The 20,127-nt window shown below is 40.2% G+C and overlaps 1 protein-coding gene across 1 annotated transcript; it reads left to right on the top strand.

The window, feature by feature from the left end:
• Positions 1-12,661: 12,661 nt before the first annotated feature.
• On the top strand, positions 12,662-19,983 carry LOC125764815 (uncharacterized). Its single transcript, XM_049429406.1, has 4 exons — positions 12,662-12,773; positions 13,646-13,833; positions 18,700-18,820; positions 18,894-19,983. Exons 2-4 carry the CDS (start codon positions 13,689-13,691, stop codon positions 19,093-19,095), a joined length of 468 nt encoding a protein of 155 aa, XP_049285363.1. The 5' UTR covers positions 12,662-12,773; positions 13,646-13,688; the 3' UTR covers positions 19,096-19,983.
• Positions 19,984-20,127: the final 144 nt, after the last annotated feature.

The following is a 20,127-nucleotide window of genomic DNA, read 5'->3' as shown; positions in this document are numbered from 1 at the left end:
TTATAGGCAAAATTTGGTGCAAAAATGAGGAAAATTTTACATTTTCTCAAACAGGGTAAGGAACTTGGTTCCTCGGATAACTTCTGGCACAGACATCTGAGGGCATGGCCGTCCAAGAAGAAAATGTAGCCATTGGTGCCATCTATCGACCACAGGTTAAAGATTGGCGATCCGTTGGATACCGACCGAGTTATAGGTAAAAGTTGGTGCAAAAAATGAGGAAAATTTTACATTTTCTCAAACAGGGTAAGGAACTTGGTTCCTCGGATAACTTCTGGCACAGACATCTGAGGGCATGGCCGTCCAAGAAGAAAATGTAGCCATTGGTGCCATCTATCGACCACAGGTTAAAGATTGGCGATCCGTTGGATACCGACCGAGTTATAGGCAAAAGTTGGTGCAAAAGTGAGCCTTGTGAAATTTTCAAATATTTGTATTTTTTTAAATTTTATGTGATTTTTGACTCTTTTTTTAATTTAAAGCATTATTTGAGTGAAAAGAAACTCATTGCAACCAATTGGCATTAAAATAAACCAATTTAAATTTTTTGCAAAATTTCTCAAAAAAATGGCAAGGGGTACCCCTTATGAAATTTTCGAGTTGAAATTTTTTTTTAAATTTTTTCTGGTTTTTTATTTTTTTTTTTAATTTACAGCATTATTTAAGTGAAAAGAAACTTATTGCAATAAAATTCCTATTAAAATATATCATATTTATAAATTTTGCTAAATTACTCAAAAATTAAGAAAATTTTACATTTTCTCAAACAGGGTAAGGAACTTGGTTCCTCGGATAACTTCTGGCACAGACATCTGAGGGCATGGCCGTCCAAGAAGAAAATGTAGCCATTGGTGCCATCTATCGACCACAGGTTAAAGATTGGCGATCCGTTGGATACCGACCGAGTTATAGGCAAAATTTGGTGCAAAAATGAGGAAAATTTTACATTTTCTCAAACAGGGTAAGGAACTTGGTTCCTCGGATAACTTCTGGCACAGACATCTGAGGGCATGGCCGTCCAAGAAGAAAATGTAGCCATTGGTGCCATCTATCGACCACAGGTTAAAGATTGGCGATCCGTTGGATACCGACCGAGTTATAGGCAAAATTTGGTGCAAAAATGAGGAAAATTTTACATTTTCTCAAACAGGGTAAGGAACTTGGTTCCTCGGATAACTTCTGGCACAGACATCTGAGGGCATGGCCGTCCAAAAAGAAAATGTAGCCATTGGTGCCATCTATCGACCACAGTTTAAAGATTGGCGATCCGTTGGATACCGACCGAGTTATAGGCAAAATTTGGTGCAAAAATGAGGAAAATTTTACATTTTCTCAAACAGGGTAAGGAACTTGGTTCCTCGGATAACTTCTGTCACAGACATCTGAGGGCATGGCCGTCCAAGAAGAAAATGTAGCCATTGGTGCCATCTATCGACCACAGGTTAAAGATTGGCGATCCGTTGGATACCGACCGAGTTATAGGCAAAAGTTGGTGCAAAAATGAGCCTTGAGAAATTTTCAAATATTTATATTTTTTTAAATTTTATGTGATTTTTGACTCTTTTTTTAATTTAAAGCATTACTTGAGTGAAAAGAAACTCATTGCAACCAATTGGCATTAAAATAAACCAATTTAAATTTTTTTGCAAAATTTCTCAAAAAAATGGCAAGGGGTACCCCTTATGAAATTTTCGAGTTGAAATTTTTTTTTAAATTTTTTTCTGATTTTTTATTTTTTTTTTTAATTTACAGCATTATTTAAGTGAAAAGAAACTTATTGCAATAAAATTCGCATTTAAATATATCATATTTATAAATTTTGCTAAATTACTCAAAAATGAAGAAAATTTTACATTTTCTCAAACAGGGTAAGGATCTTGGTTCCTCGGATAACTTCTGGCACAGACATCTGAGGGCATGGCCGTCCAAGAAGAAAATGTAACCATTGGTGCCATCTATCGACCACAGGTTAAAGATTGGCGATCCGTTGGATACCGACCGAGTTATAGGCAAAATTTGGTGCAAAAATGAGGAAAATTTTACATTTTCTCAAACAGGGTAAGGAACTTGGTTCCTCGGATAACTTCTGGCACAGACATCTGAGGGCATGGCCGTCCAAGAAGAAAATGTAGCCATTGGTGCCATCTATCGATCACAGGTTAAAGATTGGCGATCCGTTGGATACCGACCGAGTTATAGGCAAAATTTGGTGCAAAAATGAGGAAAATTTTACATTTTCTCAAACAGGGTAAGGAACTTGGTTCCTCGGATAACTTCTGGCACAGACATCTGAGGGCATGGCCGTCCAAGGAGAAAATGTAGCCATTGGTGCCATCTATCGACCACAGGTTAAAGATTGGCGATCCGTTGGATACCGACCGAGTTATAGGCAAAAGTTGGTGCAAAAGTGAGCCTTGTGAAATTTTCAAATATTTATATTTTTTTAAATTTTATGTGATTTTTGACTCTTTTTTTTATTTAAAGCATTACTTGAGTGAAAAGAAACTCATTGCAACCAATTAGCATTAAAATAAACCAATTTAAATTTTTTTGCAAAATTTCTCAAAAAAATGGCAAGGGGTACCCCTTATGAAATTTTCGAGTTGAAATTTTTTTTTAAATTTTTTTCTGATTTTTTATTTTTTTTTAATTTACAGCATTATTTAAGTGAAAAGAAACTTATTGCAATAAAATTCCTATTAAAATATATCATATTTATAAATTTTGCTAAATTACTCAAAAATGAAGAAAATTTTACATTTTCTCAAACAGGGTAAGGAACTTGGTTCCTCGGATAACTTCTGGCACAGACATCTGAGGGCATGGCCGTCCAAGAAGAAAATGTAGCCATTGGTGCCATCTATCGACCACAGGTTAAAGATTGGCGATCCGTTGGATACCGACCGAGTTATAGGCAAAAGTTGGTGCAAAAATGAGGAAAATTTTACATTTTCTCAAACAGGGTAAGGAACTTGGTTCCTCGGATAACTTCTGGCACAGACATCTGAGGGCATGGCCGTCCAAGAAGAAAATGTAGCCATTGATGCCATCTATCGACCACAGGTTAAAGATTGGCGATCCGTTGGATACCGACCGAGTTATAGGCAAAAGTTGGTGCAAAAGTGAGCCTTGTGAAATTTTCAAATTTTTATAGTTTTTTAAATTTTATGTGATTTTTGACTCTTTTTTTAATTTAAAGCATTATTTGAGTGAAAAGAAACTCATTGCAACCAATTGGCATTAAAATAAACCAATTTAATTTTTTTTGCAAAATTTCTCAAAAAAATGGCAAGGGGTACCCCTTATGAAATTTTCGAGTTGAATTTTTTTTTTTAATTTTTTTCTGATTTTTTATTTTTTATTTAATTTACAGCATTATTTAAGTGAAAAGAAACTTATTGCAATAAAATTCGCATTAAAATATATCATATTTATAAATTTTGCTAAATTACTCAAAAATGAAGAAAATTTTACATTTTCTCAAACAGGGTAAGGAACTTGGTTCCTCGGATAACTTCTGGCACAGACATCTGAGGGCATGGCCGTCCAAGAAGAAAATGTAGCCATTGGTGCCATCTATCGACCACAGGTTAAAGATTGGCGATCCGTTGGATACCGACCGAGTTATAGGCAAAATTTGGTGCAAAAATGAGGAAAATTTTACATTTTCTCAAACAGGGTAAGGAACTTGGTTCCTCGGATAACTTCTGGCACAGACATCTGAGGGCATGGCCGTCCAAGAAGAAAATGTAGCCATTGGTGCCATCTATCGACCACAGGTTAAAGATTGGCGATCCGTTGGATACCGACCGAGTTATAGGTAAAAGTTGGTGCAAAAAATGAGGAAAATTTTACATTTTCTCAAACAGGGTAAGGAACTTGGTTCCTCGGATAACTTCTGGCACAGACATCTGAGGGCATGGCCGTCCAAGAAGAAAATGTAGCCATTGGTGCCATCTATCGACCACAGGTTAAAGATTGGCGATCCGTTGGATACCGACCGAGTTATAGGCAAAAGTTGGTGCAAAAGTGAGCCTTGTGAAATTTTCAAATATTTGTATTTTTTTAAATTTTATGTGATTTTTGACTCTTTTTTTAATTTAAAGCATTATTTGAGTGAAAAGAAACTCATTGCAACCAATTGGCATTAAAATAAACCAATTTAAATTTTTTGCAAAATTTCTCAAAAAAATGGCAAGGGGTACCCCTTATGAAATTTTCGAGTTGAAATTTTTTTTTAAATTTTTTCTGGTTTTTTATTTTTTTTTTTAATTTACAGCATTATTTAAGTGAAAAGAAACTTATTGCAATAAAATTCCTATTAAAATATATCATATTTATAAATTTTGCTAAATTACTCAAAAATTAAGAAAATTTTACATTTTCTCAAACAGGGTAAGGAACTTGGTTCCTCGGAAAACTTCTGGCACAGACATCTGAGGGCATGGCCGTCCAAGAAGAAAATGTAGCCATTGGTGCCATCTATCGACCACAGGTTAAAGATTGGCGATCCGTTGGATACCGACCGAGTTATAGGCAAAATTTGGTGCAAAAATGAGGAAAATTTTACATTTTCTCAAACAGGGTAAGGAACTTGGTTCCTCGGATAACTTCTGGCACAGACATCTGAGGGCATGGCCGTCCAAGAAGAAAATGTAGCCATTGGTGCCATCTATCGACCACAGGTTAAAGATTGGCGATCCGTTGGATACCGACCGAGTTATAGGCAAAATTTGGTGCAAAAATGAGGAAAATTTTACATTTTCTCAAACAGGGTAAGGAACTTGGTTCCTAGGATAACTTCTGGCACAGACATCTGAGGGCATGGCCGTCCAAAAAGAAAATGTAGCCATTGGTGCCATCTATCGACCACAGGTTAAAGATTGGCGATCCGTTGGATACCGACCGAGTTATAGGCAAAATTTGGTGCAAAAATGAGGAAAATTTTACATTTTCTCAAACAGGGTAAGGAACTTGGTTCCTCGGATAACTTCTGTCACAGACATCTGAGGGCATGGCCGTCCAAGAAGAAAATGTAGCCATTGGTGCCATCTATCGACCACAGGTTAAAGATTGGCGATCCGTTGGATACCGATCGAGTTATAGGCAAAAGTTGGTGCAAAAATGAGCCTTGAGAAATTTTCAAATATTTATATTTTTTAAAATTTTATGTGATTTTTGACTCTTTTTTTAATTTAAAGCATTACTTGAGTGAAAAGAAACTCATTGCAACCAATTGGCATTAAAATAAACCAATTTAAATTTTTTTGCAAAATTTCTCAAAAAAATGGCAAGGGGTACCCCTTATGAAATTTTCGAGTTGAAATTTTTTTTTAAATTTTTTTCTGATTTTTTATTTTTTTTTTTAATTTACAGCATTATTTAAGTGAAAAGAAACTTATTGCAATAAAATTCGCATTTAAATATATCATATTTATAAATTTTGCTAAATTACTCAAAAATGAAGAAAATTTTACATTTTCTCAAACAGGGTAAGGATCTTGGTTCCTCGGATAACTTCTGGCACAGACATCTGAGGGCATGGCCGTCCAAGAAGAAAATGTAACCATTGGTGCCATCTATCGACCACAGGTTAAAGATTGGCGATCCGTTGGATACCGACCGAGTTATAGGCAAAATTTGGTGCAAAAATGAGGAAAATTTTACATTTTCTCAAACAGGGTAAGGAACTTGGTTCCTCGGATAACTTCTGGCACAGACATCTGAGGGCATGGCCGTCCAAGAAGAAAATGTAGCCATTGGTGCCATCTATCGACCACAGGTTAAAGATTGGCGATCCGTTGGATACCGACCGAGTTATAGGCAAAAGTTGGTGCAAAAGTGAGCCTTGTGAAATTTTCAAATTTTTATATTTTTTTAAATTTTATGTGATTTTTGACTCTTTTTTTAATTTAAAGCATTATTTGAGTGAAAAGAAACTCATTGCAACCAATTGGCATTAAAATAAACCAATTTAAATTTTTTTGCAAAATTTCTCAAAAAAATGGCAAGGGGTACCCCTTATGAAATTTTCGAGTTGAAATTTTTTTTTAAATTTTTTTCTGGTTTTTTATTTTGTTTTTAATTTACAGCATTATTTAAGTGAAAAGAAACTTATTGCAATAAAATTCGCATTAAAATATATCATATTTATAAATTTTGCTAAATTACTCAAAAATGAAGAAAATTTTACATTTTCTCAAACAGGGTAAGGAACTTGGTTCCTCGGATAACTTCTGGCACAGACATCTGAGGGCATGGCCGTCCAAGAAGAAAATGTAGCCATTGGTACCATCTATCGACCACAGGTTAAAGATTGGCGATCCGTTGGATACCGACCGAGTTATAGGCAAAATTTGGTGCAAAAATGAGGAAAATTTTACATTTTCTCAAACAGGGTAGGGAACTTGGTTCCTCGAATAACTTCTGGCACAGACATCTGAGAGCATGGCCGTCCAAGAAGAAAATGTAGCCATTGGTGCCATCTATCGACCACAGGTTAAAGATTGGCGATCCGTTGGATACCGACCGAGTTATAGGCAAAACTTGGTGCAAAAATGAGCCTTATGAAATATTTAAATTGTTATAATTTTTTAAATTTTTTATAAATTTTTATTCTTTTTTTAATTTAAAGCATTATTTGAGTGAGAAAAAACTTATTTCTACCAATTGGCATTAAAATAAATCAATTTAAAAATTTTGCTAAATTTCTCAAAAAAATCTAAGGCGATAGCCTTAGGAAATTTTCACGTTTTGAGATTTTTTTTTATTCTTTTTTTTTTGTTTAAAGCAATATTCGAATGAAAAGAAACTTATTTCAACCAATGCGCATTAACATAAATCAATTTATAATTTTTTTCTTAATTACTCAAAGCTTAAGATATACATATAATGAATGAATCGAGCTAATGCATTGCCTACATTTGGGCGCGATCACAACTCAAATATCAAATAGGGTACGACGGGGCAAAGTACCCATTTCACATTTCTAATACGAAGTTGTAATAATATAATCTATAATGATTGTGCTAAATTCTGAATATTTTACATTAATTCTTAAAAAAAAAAACTTTAAATTCTAGCACTTTTATATGTTTTTCTTTACTTCTTTTCTTCCTTTTTTTCCTTTCTTTTCTTTCTTTCGTAACTTCACACGTCAGTTAAAGTACGGAAAATAGTTTCATATAAAAGTTTAACACAACTTTTTTTTTAAAGTTATTCAATTAATCGATGCAACTGATGTATCACTACTCTCCCGTCTTATTCTTTTCGGTCAGCTTAAAGCTGTGAAACGCATAAATCATCACACGACAGCAATGCTCTTTATTTCGGGGCGACACCAAACTGGAAAGCACGCTTCGCACCGATGCGCCGACGGAACCAGTTTTATTTCGATACCTTTTCGTATGGCAAAACCAGACCAGGGACCAGCCCCAACAACCCTAGTATTGCTGTTTCATGTACGGAGCGTCGGTAAGCGTAACTCGATTTATTGACGCGCACGCATTACAAAACCAATGCTTCGCATGTTTCAATGGATGACATTTAAAGTTTCACGAAAATAATCTTAACCGGTCGGATGATAGTAATACGCCTTCATCAGTTTTTCTTTTTATTTTACCTTTATTTTGCTAATATTTGGACGAGATGAACAGACGCTGTGGGTTGGGGTTTTTTTTTTAATAATCGCTCGTTGACTTTGGCATGGAACGAAATACTCGGAACGATTCGGAGGTGTTGGAATCGGGGTTTCCCTGTCCCTGATCGGCAATAAGCTTCCAACCCTGAACCACCCTAAAGGGAGGGGTAGGTGGTGGACCGAAGTTTGTGATGGTCTGTCTGCGTAAACTGTTCGCGCACGTGACAAACTGTCAGCACGCTATGACGCCGATCGTAGCCATAGCAACCATTACTGTTGCCAGAGGCCATGAGTAAAGCTTCCATTTTGATAACAGTTCGCTCGTAAGGGTAAGAATGCATTGTGCTGTGTCTGCAGAGTTGCGCAGTTGCATAATAGGTCCATCTTCATGACAGCCGTTTTACTGTCACGTCGACGCATTCATCCATCCAACGCCATGCGTCATTGCGCAGCTTAATGCGCGAACATCCGAAATGCATGCGATAATGGAGCTTCGCTTGCAATATAAAGCGAAACTTAATCGGATGCTCAAGCTTCAGCCCTACGGCCTTGCGGGAGATTTTACGATCCATGAGCCATTGACCAAACGTTGTCTCATTTCCGCTGTCCCAACCGGACACTGTCAGTAGGTAAATTTTAGGTTGGAATGTCTGCAACCTTATTAAAATCACTATATTATAATGCATAATTATGCTTCGATAGAATGCGACATAATTGGCCAACCAGTATGGCTCATTAGCAGAGCGTCTATCGTTTTTTTCTTCCATGCAACAACTAACCTTTCCACACGCTACAATCAACTGTTTAAAGGTCAGCAAAACATTTGTTAAACTTACAATGAATGGAAGGAAAGTTCTTGATGATTTTTTTTTTTGCGAAACCAACTGCTGCATGGAACTGTTTCCGATGACGTCAAAGCTTTTGCATCTGCTACAATGGCCGTACGGGACTGAAGAAAAGTTTCCATGCATTACAGGCACAAGGTGCTGCGGCTGGGATGGAAAGTTGTTTCCTGTTTTCCATTATCACACGCTGTTAAGGTCAGCTCTTTCCACTTGTTCAGGTGACCTCTGACGCTGGAACATGTTCTGATGATGATTCTGTTTTCCGTTACCTTTAATACATAATAAAGATAAAAATCTTTAACAAATGCCGAAAAAAATATGCAATTGTAGTGTATTGGATTGGTCAGGAATGTAATATAATTTGAACCTTAAATGATGGTTGCCTTTGTTAGATTTATTTTTCATATCGGGTTTGTAGGGAATTGATATAAATCTTTTATAGCGATGTAGGATAGTAATTCACTATTATATAAAATAAATCGTTAGAGGATTAACCAAGACCTTGGTGGCTACATGGGGCCTTTTAAGGGAAACAAGCATCCTCGGAAATTATTCATGCAGATTATCGATTGTTTCATACATTGTGTGTCGGAGGCCATCCAATATTTGATCAAGAGAAGTTGACAATCATTGAACCGTAGTGCTTATCTGTTGATGAAAGCCGAAGATCACTTGGGTGATCTCGTGTGGTTTTGTTCAATCAGCCAAATTCAATCATTCCGCTTGCCCAAATGCATATTTGTCCAGAAATGGGGTCTCGTCACTGAAGTAGGTTTTTTTTGGGCAAAATCAATGAAATGATTAAATAATTCTGGTACATACAACCAAGTAGAATCGTTTAAATGATATCCTATTAAAAGCCTTATGAACGCTTAAAATATTTTTGTATATCTTACTATAATTAAAGTATTGTTTTATTTAACTCTAAAGACAAGAAAAAGAAGCATTTCTTTTAATTTTTACTTTTTACAATCCCGACCGGTGTATTAAACCAAACGCCGGTAGGTACATGAACTTCGTAGCCTATTTCCCCAAAACCAATCTCACCGTATCTTTAAAGCAGCTCTCTTTCACCATAAGAAAAAAAACCCTGCATGAAAAACGGTGAAATGGTTGTGTTTTCCAGACTGGAAAGAGCTAACTTTCATCCATCTCGCTAAGATGAGGCCACCCATCAGGCAGCATCATCCTCGGTACGGATTTAAGATGGCATTAAACGATCGTCCGTACGGTCTACCAAAAGCCCTTCTCCTCTATTCATTATATGTAAAATTGTAGCTTCGCAAAAACAAAAACGCAACAACTAAGCATAAAGAGAAACAGCAAAACAAACTATTGTGCGATGTGGTTTGATTTGGGTTTCGCACCATATACCTCGTAAACAATTGTCACGGTTTGTCTGATGGGGTTTTGGGTTAACTTTTTCTTCCCCTCCCGTTATCATCACCCCTCATTTGGGTGGGGTTCTTCTCGACCAATTTTCCACCTCCACTGCCAAAACCGTTGCGATCGTGCGTGTCTTTATGGGTGCGGAAGGCCGCATTGTGCTACTTGGCAGTTGACTTTACGTTTCGTTGCGTCTGTAGATATGATGCTGACTGTCTATTTTCCATGCCACCATTCTCATCCGCTAAAATGGGGAAAGAAAACGCAAATCATTAGCTATTGGAGTGCAGTATTTTTTTTCTTCCAAATTTATTTTTGCAGCGGAAGCTTCAAAGGTAAGTATCAGGAGTCTCCCTGATAAGATGGTACACACAGATGGAATGATAAAATAACAAAAAAAAAAATACTAAAATCCACCCCCACACAAACTTAGTTTTTTTCAGCTGTGCAGATTTTGATCGTAAAGATAAACACAATGGCGCTAGAGGCGTGTATAATTTATCGTTTGCATACATCTGGAAAAATAAAGAATTGCAAATTGGACAGCTTCCAGCTGGTGTTGGTTAAGGGGTTGAAATGAGTGATACCATCACAGACGTATAAGAAAAGATTAATTAATCTGAACTGCTTTAACTGCTACAATCGGGGTTGGGATTTATTTTTTGTCTAGAAAAACCTTGACCTTACAGATGTTTGCTGGATGATCGTGATCGTGTTTACTATTTTCAACATTCCATGGAATCTGGAATCAAATCAATTTCTTCTCAAATATCATCCACAGCAAGCACGGTTCGGTCCTGTGTTTGGTGGCCCTTTCTTGACCGTGAAACACGCCTCACGCCCGCTTTTGGATGGGGGATGTTCCGGCGATCATCAGTTTCACCTTCGTGCATTGATTCATATGCCACCAAGCGACTACGTGCGCTTCACATAAGAAGATTTGTAGAATTATTTCCGGTTTTTTATTTGTAAAGTACATACACACAAAACAATAGAGCTGATAAGCGGCCCGTTTGGCACTTTTCTCATCAGCATTTTCTCGCGTTTCATCGAAAGGTCATTGAATTGATGATCGATGATGAACCTTCCGCGGCGGGAAAGGTGCAAGATCGTGGAAAAAATCACTACAAAAAAAACCTGATCGGAAGTAGCAGCGGAAGTGTGTTCGAAACGTTTGCTCTCGAAACAAAACAAAAACGATCACCGTTTAAGGGTTACGATTTTTAGTTTTACGCCCCATTGCAAACATATCTCACCGGAATGAATCATTCCGTTTGCTTTGTGAATGTGCAAGAAAACGATCGAATTGACTAGACAAACATATAGCCGCAACCTTGTACGTCATCGAATGATCGAGTTTTGCAAGGACGTAATCACACGCAAACTAACACGCTTTTCCAACCTCCAATTAAGCTTTTTTTGCCGCCCCGAGATCGATGGAAGAAGACTTCCTAGTGGCGGGAAAGGTAAAATAAAGGAAAGAAAAAAAACAATCTCGATCACCACACACCGTCCAGTGTGAGCCAGTGCTACCCTAAAACCTCTGGTATTAATCGAAAGAAGAAAAAAAAAAACGCTAGTCCGACTACTTGGACTGGTCCTGGCCCGGTGGTTACTACGCTTTAACCAATCCATCCGCATAGTGGTACGAGCCGCTATTACACTAATCACACACACGCACAGCTCGGGTTGCACTAGTAGCAGTAAAAGGAAGTCTCGCGGAATCGATGCAGACATCGTATCGCCCGGTGACTTTGGATAGATTTTTCTCGAAAACCGATCCCGACCCAGTAAGGAAGGGGAAAGTTGCCGTCGGCACTAGCGGTGACGTGTTCGTCGCTTGGTGCAGTTTCTGTCTGTCCCGCATGGGCGGGATTTTGTTGTTGAACGGATTTAGTACATGGTTGACATTTGAATGCGTTTTTAGTTCGTTTTGCGTTATCGAGCAAAAAATTAGAACTATAACTCACAAAACAGAACCTAAAGCTGTGCCTACTAGATGGTGAATGTTATCAAGGCATTGAAGTCAGTGTCATTTTGTGCAACACATTTTATGGTCATTTGTATTAATTTGCAGTTGCAGTTTATTTTCTACACCACAAAACGAGTACGATAGTGTCCGAAACCGGGCTCATGAGTCACGCTGGCCCCAAAAGGGTCAAAGTGCACACCTCACTCGTGGCAACCGTTTCCTTTCACCGGGCCTGTGGGTGTTTTTTAATACCAAACAGCAGCAAAAATAAATCCATAACAATTGCAAAGCCGGCAGAATAATGATTCCTTTTTTTTAGTTTGGTACGGTTGGGGGAGTCATACCAAATAAAAAACGGCTGAAGAAAACCGCCACAAGTCGGCACTTTCACTCCGATTGTGAGTCGCAGCGTCCGGTGTGAGGATTGTCGTTATTGGTATAATTATTCATATTATTATTCGTTTCACCAGTAGTAGTAGTAGCAATAGTAGCAGTAGCAGTACTAGTTGCACTAGTAGTCGATTGTCATCCGTTTTTCATCGGGCGTAGTGTGCATTTCATCCCCACCGCTCATTCGTTCGCAGACAACCAGAAAGGGTGCTAAGCAACGAACCCTCCTTTTACCACCTTCCTCCCCTCTCCTCCCCTCCCCTCTCCAACCCTCTCCAACCCTCCGCACACACGCACCTTCCTTTCCCGTTCGTTACTATTGTGCAGATCGTGTGCATCTCGCGTACGCGCACACTGATGGGAACGATTGTTGCTCTCTGTCGTGCGTACGCAACCACATCGCGGTGTACGATGGGTGTGCGGTAACGCAGAAAAGCAAGAAATAGCGAATCTCGCACACGGCCAGCGTCATTCATCGTCCAACCGTACGTGAAGTGCGTTCGTTGTTGCTCTGCGAGCTGTCGGAAAAATTCCCTTCCAGGTCAGTACTACTAAGTGTGTGTGTGGTGCGAACGGTTGGTGCAGCTAAGTGCATTACAGTGGTTAGTTTAGTGGCTATTTTGTGTGGCATATTGTTTTTTTCCTTTTCGGTTTCCGTACGTTCTTTTAGTAGTTGAGAGTGCAGCTTAATTTTAACTGAACCAGAAAGTTTTGTCATTTCCATATTCCGTTTTTTTGTTGCTTTTTGGTTTACTGTGATTCGAAAAAAGTTTGTGCGTCGTTGACACGTTAACCCGCTACGTTGTGTTGTCTGTTTGTGTTTTCACTCACTCGGACCCCTCCAACTGGTGCGCATCTGTGTGGTTACACTGATTAATTTTTATTAGAAAATTGTGTGCTCCCCTGACACGATGCTTCTTGCGTGATGGACGGGAATGGGGTGCGATTCTTCTTCCCTGACACGGATTCCCGGGACGGTTCGCACAAATGGTTAACAATGCGCTAGGGAATCGGTATGCATCCCTCAACTCTTGTATCGGCCCCATTTGAGTACAACGGTCAGCACGACAATGTACATCAACAAAATAATAAAAACAACCAAACATAAAAAATATATACCGGAACCGTTTGCACGTGGAACTTTTGTCATACACAGCACAGGATAATTCGATAAACGCTACAAAGTAGCACTCGATCTCGTAAATGCGTTTTTACGCTGTAGTTGACTACGTGCCACGAAGATGATGGACGAGCACGCATCAGTCCAGTGGTCAGCCATACTAAAGGAACGCTAGTAGTAGAGTCAGTGTCAGTTGTGGTAGCAAGTGTGCACTAAAGACAGTGGCCGTTTCGTTCAACATTGGCCAGTACGATTTACAATCCTTTTTTCCCGATTCCTCTGTATCATTATAGAATTGCGGTACGTTTGAAACCGAAAAAACAACCACACATCAAGATGCGTTCGTTCACCGTTGTTGCCGTGCTGGCGCTTAGCTTCTGCTACGTCCATGCTGCCGAAGAGACGGCCACGAAGGAAGCTTCTACCAGCACCGATGGTGGAAAGACCTACAAGCGACTCATCCCAGCGGATGTGCTGCGAGGTAAGTGCCCGTACCCAACCGATTGCCCCAAACCCAAGCTTAAGTTCCGATTTAGATGGTCCGAAAAGAAAAGAAACAAACAAACCTGATTGTTCCATTTGCGCCACACGAGACACATTGTTTCCAGCAGACGGAACACACGGAATGTACCGCACACGGTGGCGCAATCAAAATTGGATGTGGCGTTTTGAGGTTTGCTGAGCCCAGAAAGGCCACACCCGCGCGTACGAGGCGTACGAGGGCAGTTTTGTACGCTGTTTCTGCAACGCCTTTTGCCAAGTGTTTTGTGGTACACTGTACCATTTTGCCCGAAGAAGACTCTCGAGGTTTAGAGTGTTTTAAAGCAGCGCCACACCTTGAGGGGAGGTTCGCGATCGGTGCAACACACCCCGGGGTAACTCCGGGGTGTTTTTCGAAAGATCGACACAAAGAAGGCTAACGTTGGTAATGGTTTTTGCTACTACTGCTGCTTCACGTACATGATCGTTTCCCCGCAAAGAGTACAATACGTACGTGTAGTTGCAATCGTTCCTTTTCCTAACCGAAAACCCACCCACATCATCATCATCATCAGCGATGCGATCGAGCTTTTAAGTTGCGGCCTCGGATCGGAACACAAGTCCACTCAAGAATTGGTTTCGGTGACACGGTACTGTGCTAGTATTGCTATTGCTAGCAACCAACGCCTTTTGCCTGCGCCGCGTGGTGCAACCAAGCGCGTTGAGCAATTGGATGGATGACGCGAACGAACGCGCCATGCGTTTTAACAATCCTCCGGTGTGTTTTCAAAGCGACCGACAAAAAAGCGGCCATCCGAACCGGTTCATATAAAACACGCTACTACTACAAGCGGCAACGCATGCCGCTAGTGAAGCGTACGTGTTCCCCCGTTCTAGAGCAATCGCAGTAGGCAAAGTGAATCGTTTTTAACGGAACCCTACAACAGTACCGCGTGCAAACGAGATACTAATCAAAGTGACAGCTAGGAGGCATAAGCGTCTGCTGCACCACTCTATGAGATGTTTAATATTTTTTAAAAGCAAAACTAGTACCTTCAAGAGTTGTTATACTAAGTGGAAATGTGCCTCACCGGATCGGTCACCATTAGTACCACCGTGTTGGCATTGAAGCGGTGGTAAGAGGTACGGTAAGACCGGTTCAATCCTTGGGCGTACTGCCTTTCGATTTGGTTGCAGATCTTTCTGCTGCCGACTGCCGACCAAACCAGATTGCACCGTCGCATGCCTAAGGTACGCAGTATTTGCTAAGGGTAGTGATTAAAATTTCTAACTAGTGCAACCTGCCCAACCAAAGGGTTTTGTCCGAGAGACGAAGCTCTAAAGGAAAAGGGAAAATTAAACCGGAGTGAACCTTGTGATTTAATTAATTCTGCTTTGCACCCACTCCATCTTTTCAGTGTCACCTTCAACGAAGGGGGGAAAAAAGACACAAGAAGCTTTTGATCAAATTTTACCTCATGGTGTGATGTCTTTTGAAGTTGCAATTTTCCGTCATCTTTCTCACTGTAAAGAATAAACTAGCAATAAAACCGTTGAAGTTAATTTGCCAACCAACAACAAAAGAAACCAAAACGGGTGGAAAATCAACCACCCGTGGCATTACCACGTGCAGACTAGGATAATTGTCACCAGGAAGCAATGTTCTTCTCCACCACCGGGTTGGGAACTTTCCTTCCCTTTCGCCACAAATTCCACCACCCCCGGGCGAAGCGGGTCGCGATTTCCGTTTCCGTCTAACAAAAAAGTGCCATCGGCGCTACCGATTTTGTTCGTTGTCAAACGAACACTGTCATGGCTTCATGGGTTGCCCACGAACAAGCAAAACCGTTACGCATTGACACTGAAAACTAAACCAAAAAAATAAAGACCGGATCGGATGAAACATTCGCAACCCCCACCGATGATTTTGAGCATAATTACATAGCGGATGGCCCCTATTGCCCATCCGTTCAGTTCAGCCACAGTTCATGGTTGTAGCGTATTGGAGGTGTTATTGTTTCTTCATCTTAACAAAAAAAACCCCGCAATCCAATGTTAGACCATTGGTTATGATCGTGAAATTGCTGCACCTGCCCACGAGTGCTACAACCACCACACGAACCACATTATAGTGACCGTGAAGTGTTGCATCTACCAATATCCACCCATTTGGGTTGCAATCGTCCAAAACGGATCTGATTGCTTTGGCAAAACGTTCTTTGTAAATCATTCGACAAATTAACGCTCTAATGGACCTTGGCGATCGGTGCTCCCGCGACTGCATACGCAAGGTTGGAACGAACTAGTGTGTTTTAAATTGTGCACTCATTAGATCGGGTTGATCGTCGCAATTGTTGGTTTTTTTTGCATTTACAACTACCTACAAAGAATCACTTATAAATGTGTGATATATATTAAAGCCGATTTCACCGATCATCAGACGCGAAACCCATTAAACCATATCGCCGGGACTAACCGGATCTTGATTGAATTTCCTTTCACTTTCGAACCATCGTGGGCTATTCTTCACCTTTGTTAATTCGTATTATTTCATGTGCAGATTGTTTCCTCATTGTTTTATAAGTAGTGTACCGGGGGCCTGTCGCTTTGTGTTTGGTAAGATTCCGTCGGTTTACGTATAGTTTTGCTGCAATGTATGTGTCTTGAACATTCTACATGTTTTCGAATGTCGTCAAGTCATTTCGCTGAAGCAAAAAAAAAAAACTTCCAAATATTTTCAAAAAAGATGAAAAATTATTTTAATTATTAAAAGAGCGATAGAAATAGTCGAAAATTTAGTTTTCTTCATTTTTGTACTAAAACTAATGTAGTACTAAAGTAGTGTTAATGACCTTTTACCTTTAATTTCTTATCTACTGCACCAAGAAACGTAAACAACATGACTCACGTACCATCGTGTTGTTTTCTGGTTTGTTTGTTTGTTTGTTTGTTTTTGTTTTCTTTTTGTACACGTCGATCTCTGCAGCTTTGTAATTAGCACTCGCGCTTAGAAAAACACACCACTTTGGGTAGGAAAATGGCGAACAGTGGCTTAGTGGTGTGTGCCATCCATTATTAATGTCAAACAATTCCGTGCTGACTAATTAATTAGCATCACAACCGACAGAAGCTAGGCTCCCTTTATTTTCCAATGCTTTGTCCAACGTTTGCACTCTGTTGATCCGCTATGGTGATCACTGTCAAGGTGATGGCAACCGATGAATGGGTTTTGCGTTCACCGCAAGAGGGAGCCACACTGAACAGGGTAGTAGTGCAGCATAGTAGCAGAAAGAAGAAGGGGAGAGAGAAAAAAAAATAACTCGTAATCCAATCTCGCCCGTGCTAATTTGCTATTCCGAGCGTGAAAAGCGATCATGAGCTTGGGGATGAAGTTATTGGACTAGTCGTCGTACACTCCCTCGCACAAACCTGTACGATCTCTGCGCGACCGTGGACGAAGGCCATCTAAATTGCAGCTTGGGGTGCTGCAGTTCGTGCGATGGGGATGAGGGGCTAGATAGATAGAGAGAGAGAGGGCGATATAGCTTATCGATCGTGCGGTTCACACCGACGAGAAGTGAAGGGAATGTCGTTTATTCGCGAATGATCTTCTAAGTGCTTTTTTGTTGTTGTTTTGTTTTATGAGATCATTCCACTCTCTTTGCACATTATTTGTCCTATGTACACGTTCACTTTACACGTTGTTAAAATGGTTTTGTAGTTAGAAATGGATTTTTCTTCGGCTTATTAACTTTAAACCAATTTGATCGTCTCGCGCTTTCTGCTCGTTATATTTATATTGCAGACATCTTTTTTTTATCCGCAATATCCACTTTCGATCATTGGGCAATTCACTTTCAATCTGAATTATGGTTCATGCATTACGCAACTGCAACGTGCCGTGGGGAAGATCATTCGGGAACACGACCATAAACAGAAGTCGGTACGTGTAAGTGCCGTGCCATAAATGGCCGGAAAGAAATGGAGGAAACAAACAACAGACAGGATGTTACTTTTAGCACTCGAAGCCAATTCCATTGATTCCTCTCCATTTCGGTTCCACCTTCCCGAAGGGTAAACGATTCAATGTTTTTGAACGTGACTCATGAATGTTACCCGGGTAAACGGTCGTACCGCGGGTAAACGAGAAATAAAGCTACCGAAAACATCAAACATGAAACATTAGTCTACAAGGCCCGCTTTTTGCTTTGTATGGAACCTCGAACTTCTGGAAGGAAATGATGCAAAATTTGCATATTATATCATGGGTTGCGAAACGAACTGGTGTCATGGATTGGGAACCACACAAAGCACAATCCCTTCTTTTAAGTTTTTTGTGGCTTGTGTTTTTTTTTTTTTTGAGGAAACCGATACTTTAGCTGCTTGTCCAAGATGGTACCGTGGCAGCCGAAAAGCAGAAAGGTACTTTCGTTGATGCGTGTGCCTGGGAGCGTGAAGCAAACTGAAGCTACGGACGTTGATGTGTTGGCCTCGAATAGAGGCTGACCAACCCATAGGCCTGAAACTCATGGCCGGGTATTCCCCGGGAAGAATAATGATGCCAGTGAGAACCTGTTCGGACGCTCATTAGTATGCTGAATTTGGGAGTATTGTTGTTTCGTTGCATGCTTTACGTTTTGTCGTTTCCATCCGACAATGGTTTGTCTTGTGTTACCAAGTTCCGAAGAAGACACCATGCATGACCACGTGTATCATGATATATAATGGGACTTTTTAGGGAATTTTCTAGTGATCTGAAGCGAAACGATCTGGCCATTTCCTTCACAAAAAAGAAGAAACTCTTTTGTTATAAGATAATAGAATAAAGTGTTTATAAATGTTTTCATTTCTGCTTTTCGTTTTGCAGATTTCCCCGGTATGTGCTTTGCCTCGACCAAGTGTGCCACCTTCGAGCCGGGTCAGTCCTGGGATCTGACGCCGTTCTGTGGTCGCTCCACCTGCGTTCTGTCTGATGATGCTCAGCCACGGTAAGCTGTTGCCTTTGTCTTGTTTTTTTTTAACAAAATAATTTAATCGTCCTCCCATTGTATTCCCTCACAGTCTGCTCGAGCTGGTAGAGGACTGTGGACCACTGCCACTGGCCAACGATAAGTGCAAGCTGGACACCGAGAAGACGAACAAGACGGCTCCCTTCCCATCGTGCTGCCCATCGTTCACCTGTGAGCCGGGCGCGAAGTTGGAGTACCCGGAAGTTAAGACTGCCCCCGAATCGGCCTCGGAGCAGCCACCCAGCAAGAACTAAGCGTTCGTGCCTTATGCGGGCATTTCTTGCCTTTCGGTGTCAATCAAGCCACCGGCATGCAAAGCATCTTAATCTACGCGCTTTCGAACGGCACGTTAGCAGCGACAAGCTCCTATCCTAAGAATTAGAACGAAAAAAACAACAACATAAAGACGTGAGCCTACAATAACATAACCATTGTAAACCGAACCAATTATCCAAGTCCGACAACAATCGTGCAAGTACGTTTTGACATGTTTCTTTCAATATGTTTCCCTTGTTTTTTTTTTCAATGTATTTGTTATCATTTACATACTTCCCGTGTCTCCAAACAAAGGTCTTTTTTTTAGTAGGAAGAGGAACCGGTATACTACCCCCGGATGATCCTCGACAGTAACAGCAAGCAGTATATGAACAATTAGTCAAGTTTGTGATATTAGAAGTATATATTTATCTGGAGAGGAAACGCAAAAGCAAACAGCAAACGCCACAAACGCCAAACATCAGAACCCAACACTGTGTCCCACGTGTGGACGTTAGAAACCAGACAGTACAGTACAGTGCGGTAGTAATGTGGGCGAAGATCCTAGTATGCAGTAACAGTGCAAACGAAGAGCTTACTACTGTAAGGATGTTGCATGAAGAAAAAAACACGCCAGCAAACATTCCCATTGCACTGGTTTCTCTGTGTTCGGTTTGCATCGTTTGACATCAACAATTCCATCACAGAACAGACAGGTCCCCCTCCCCGTAAAAGGTTTCTTCGCATCTCCTCATCTTCATCTACTTCCGGTGCAGACGATCATTATGTATTGCGCAATGCCTAAATACTGTTTTAAGTTGTGTAATTTTGTTTTTCGAACAATCTTTTCAAATAAAATTCAATTCAATACTGAATTAACAATGTAATCCATCTGCTGGATGTGTTTTTTTTTGGGTTTGTGTTGTTTTAGTGCCACGTTTGTAAAGAAAATAATTTGAAATTTAAAAATATTCGTTACATCCACGTGGTTGGATGAATAGCGCCATGTTTGATCCAGGGATCTAAAACTT

The sequence above is a fragment of the Anopheles funestus genome, chromosome 2RL, assembly GCF_943734845.2.
Source record: "Anopheles funestus chromosome 2RL, idAnoFuneDA-416_04, whole genome shotgun sequence".
NCBI lineage: Eukaryota > Metazoa > Arthropoda > Insecta > Diptera > Culicidae > Anopheles > Anopheles funestus.
The sequence above is the reverse complement of the archived record's forward strand: the minus strand, read 5'-3'. Positions and strand labels throughout refer to the sequence as shown.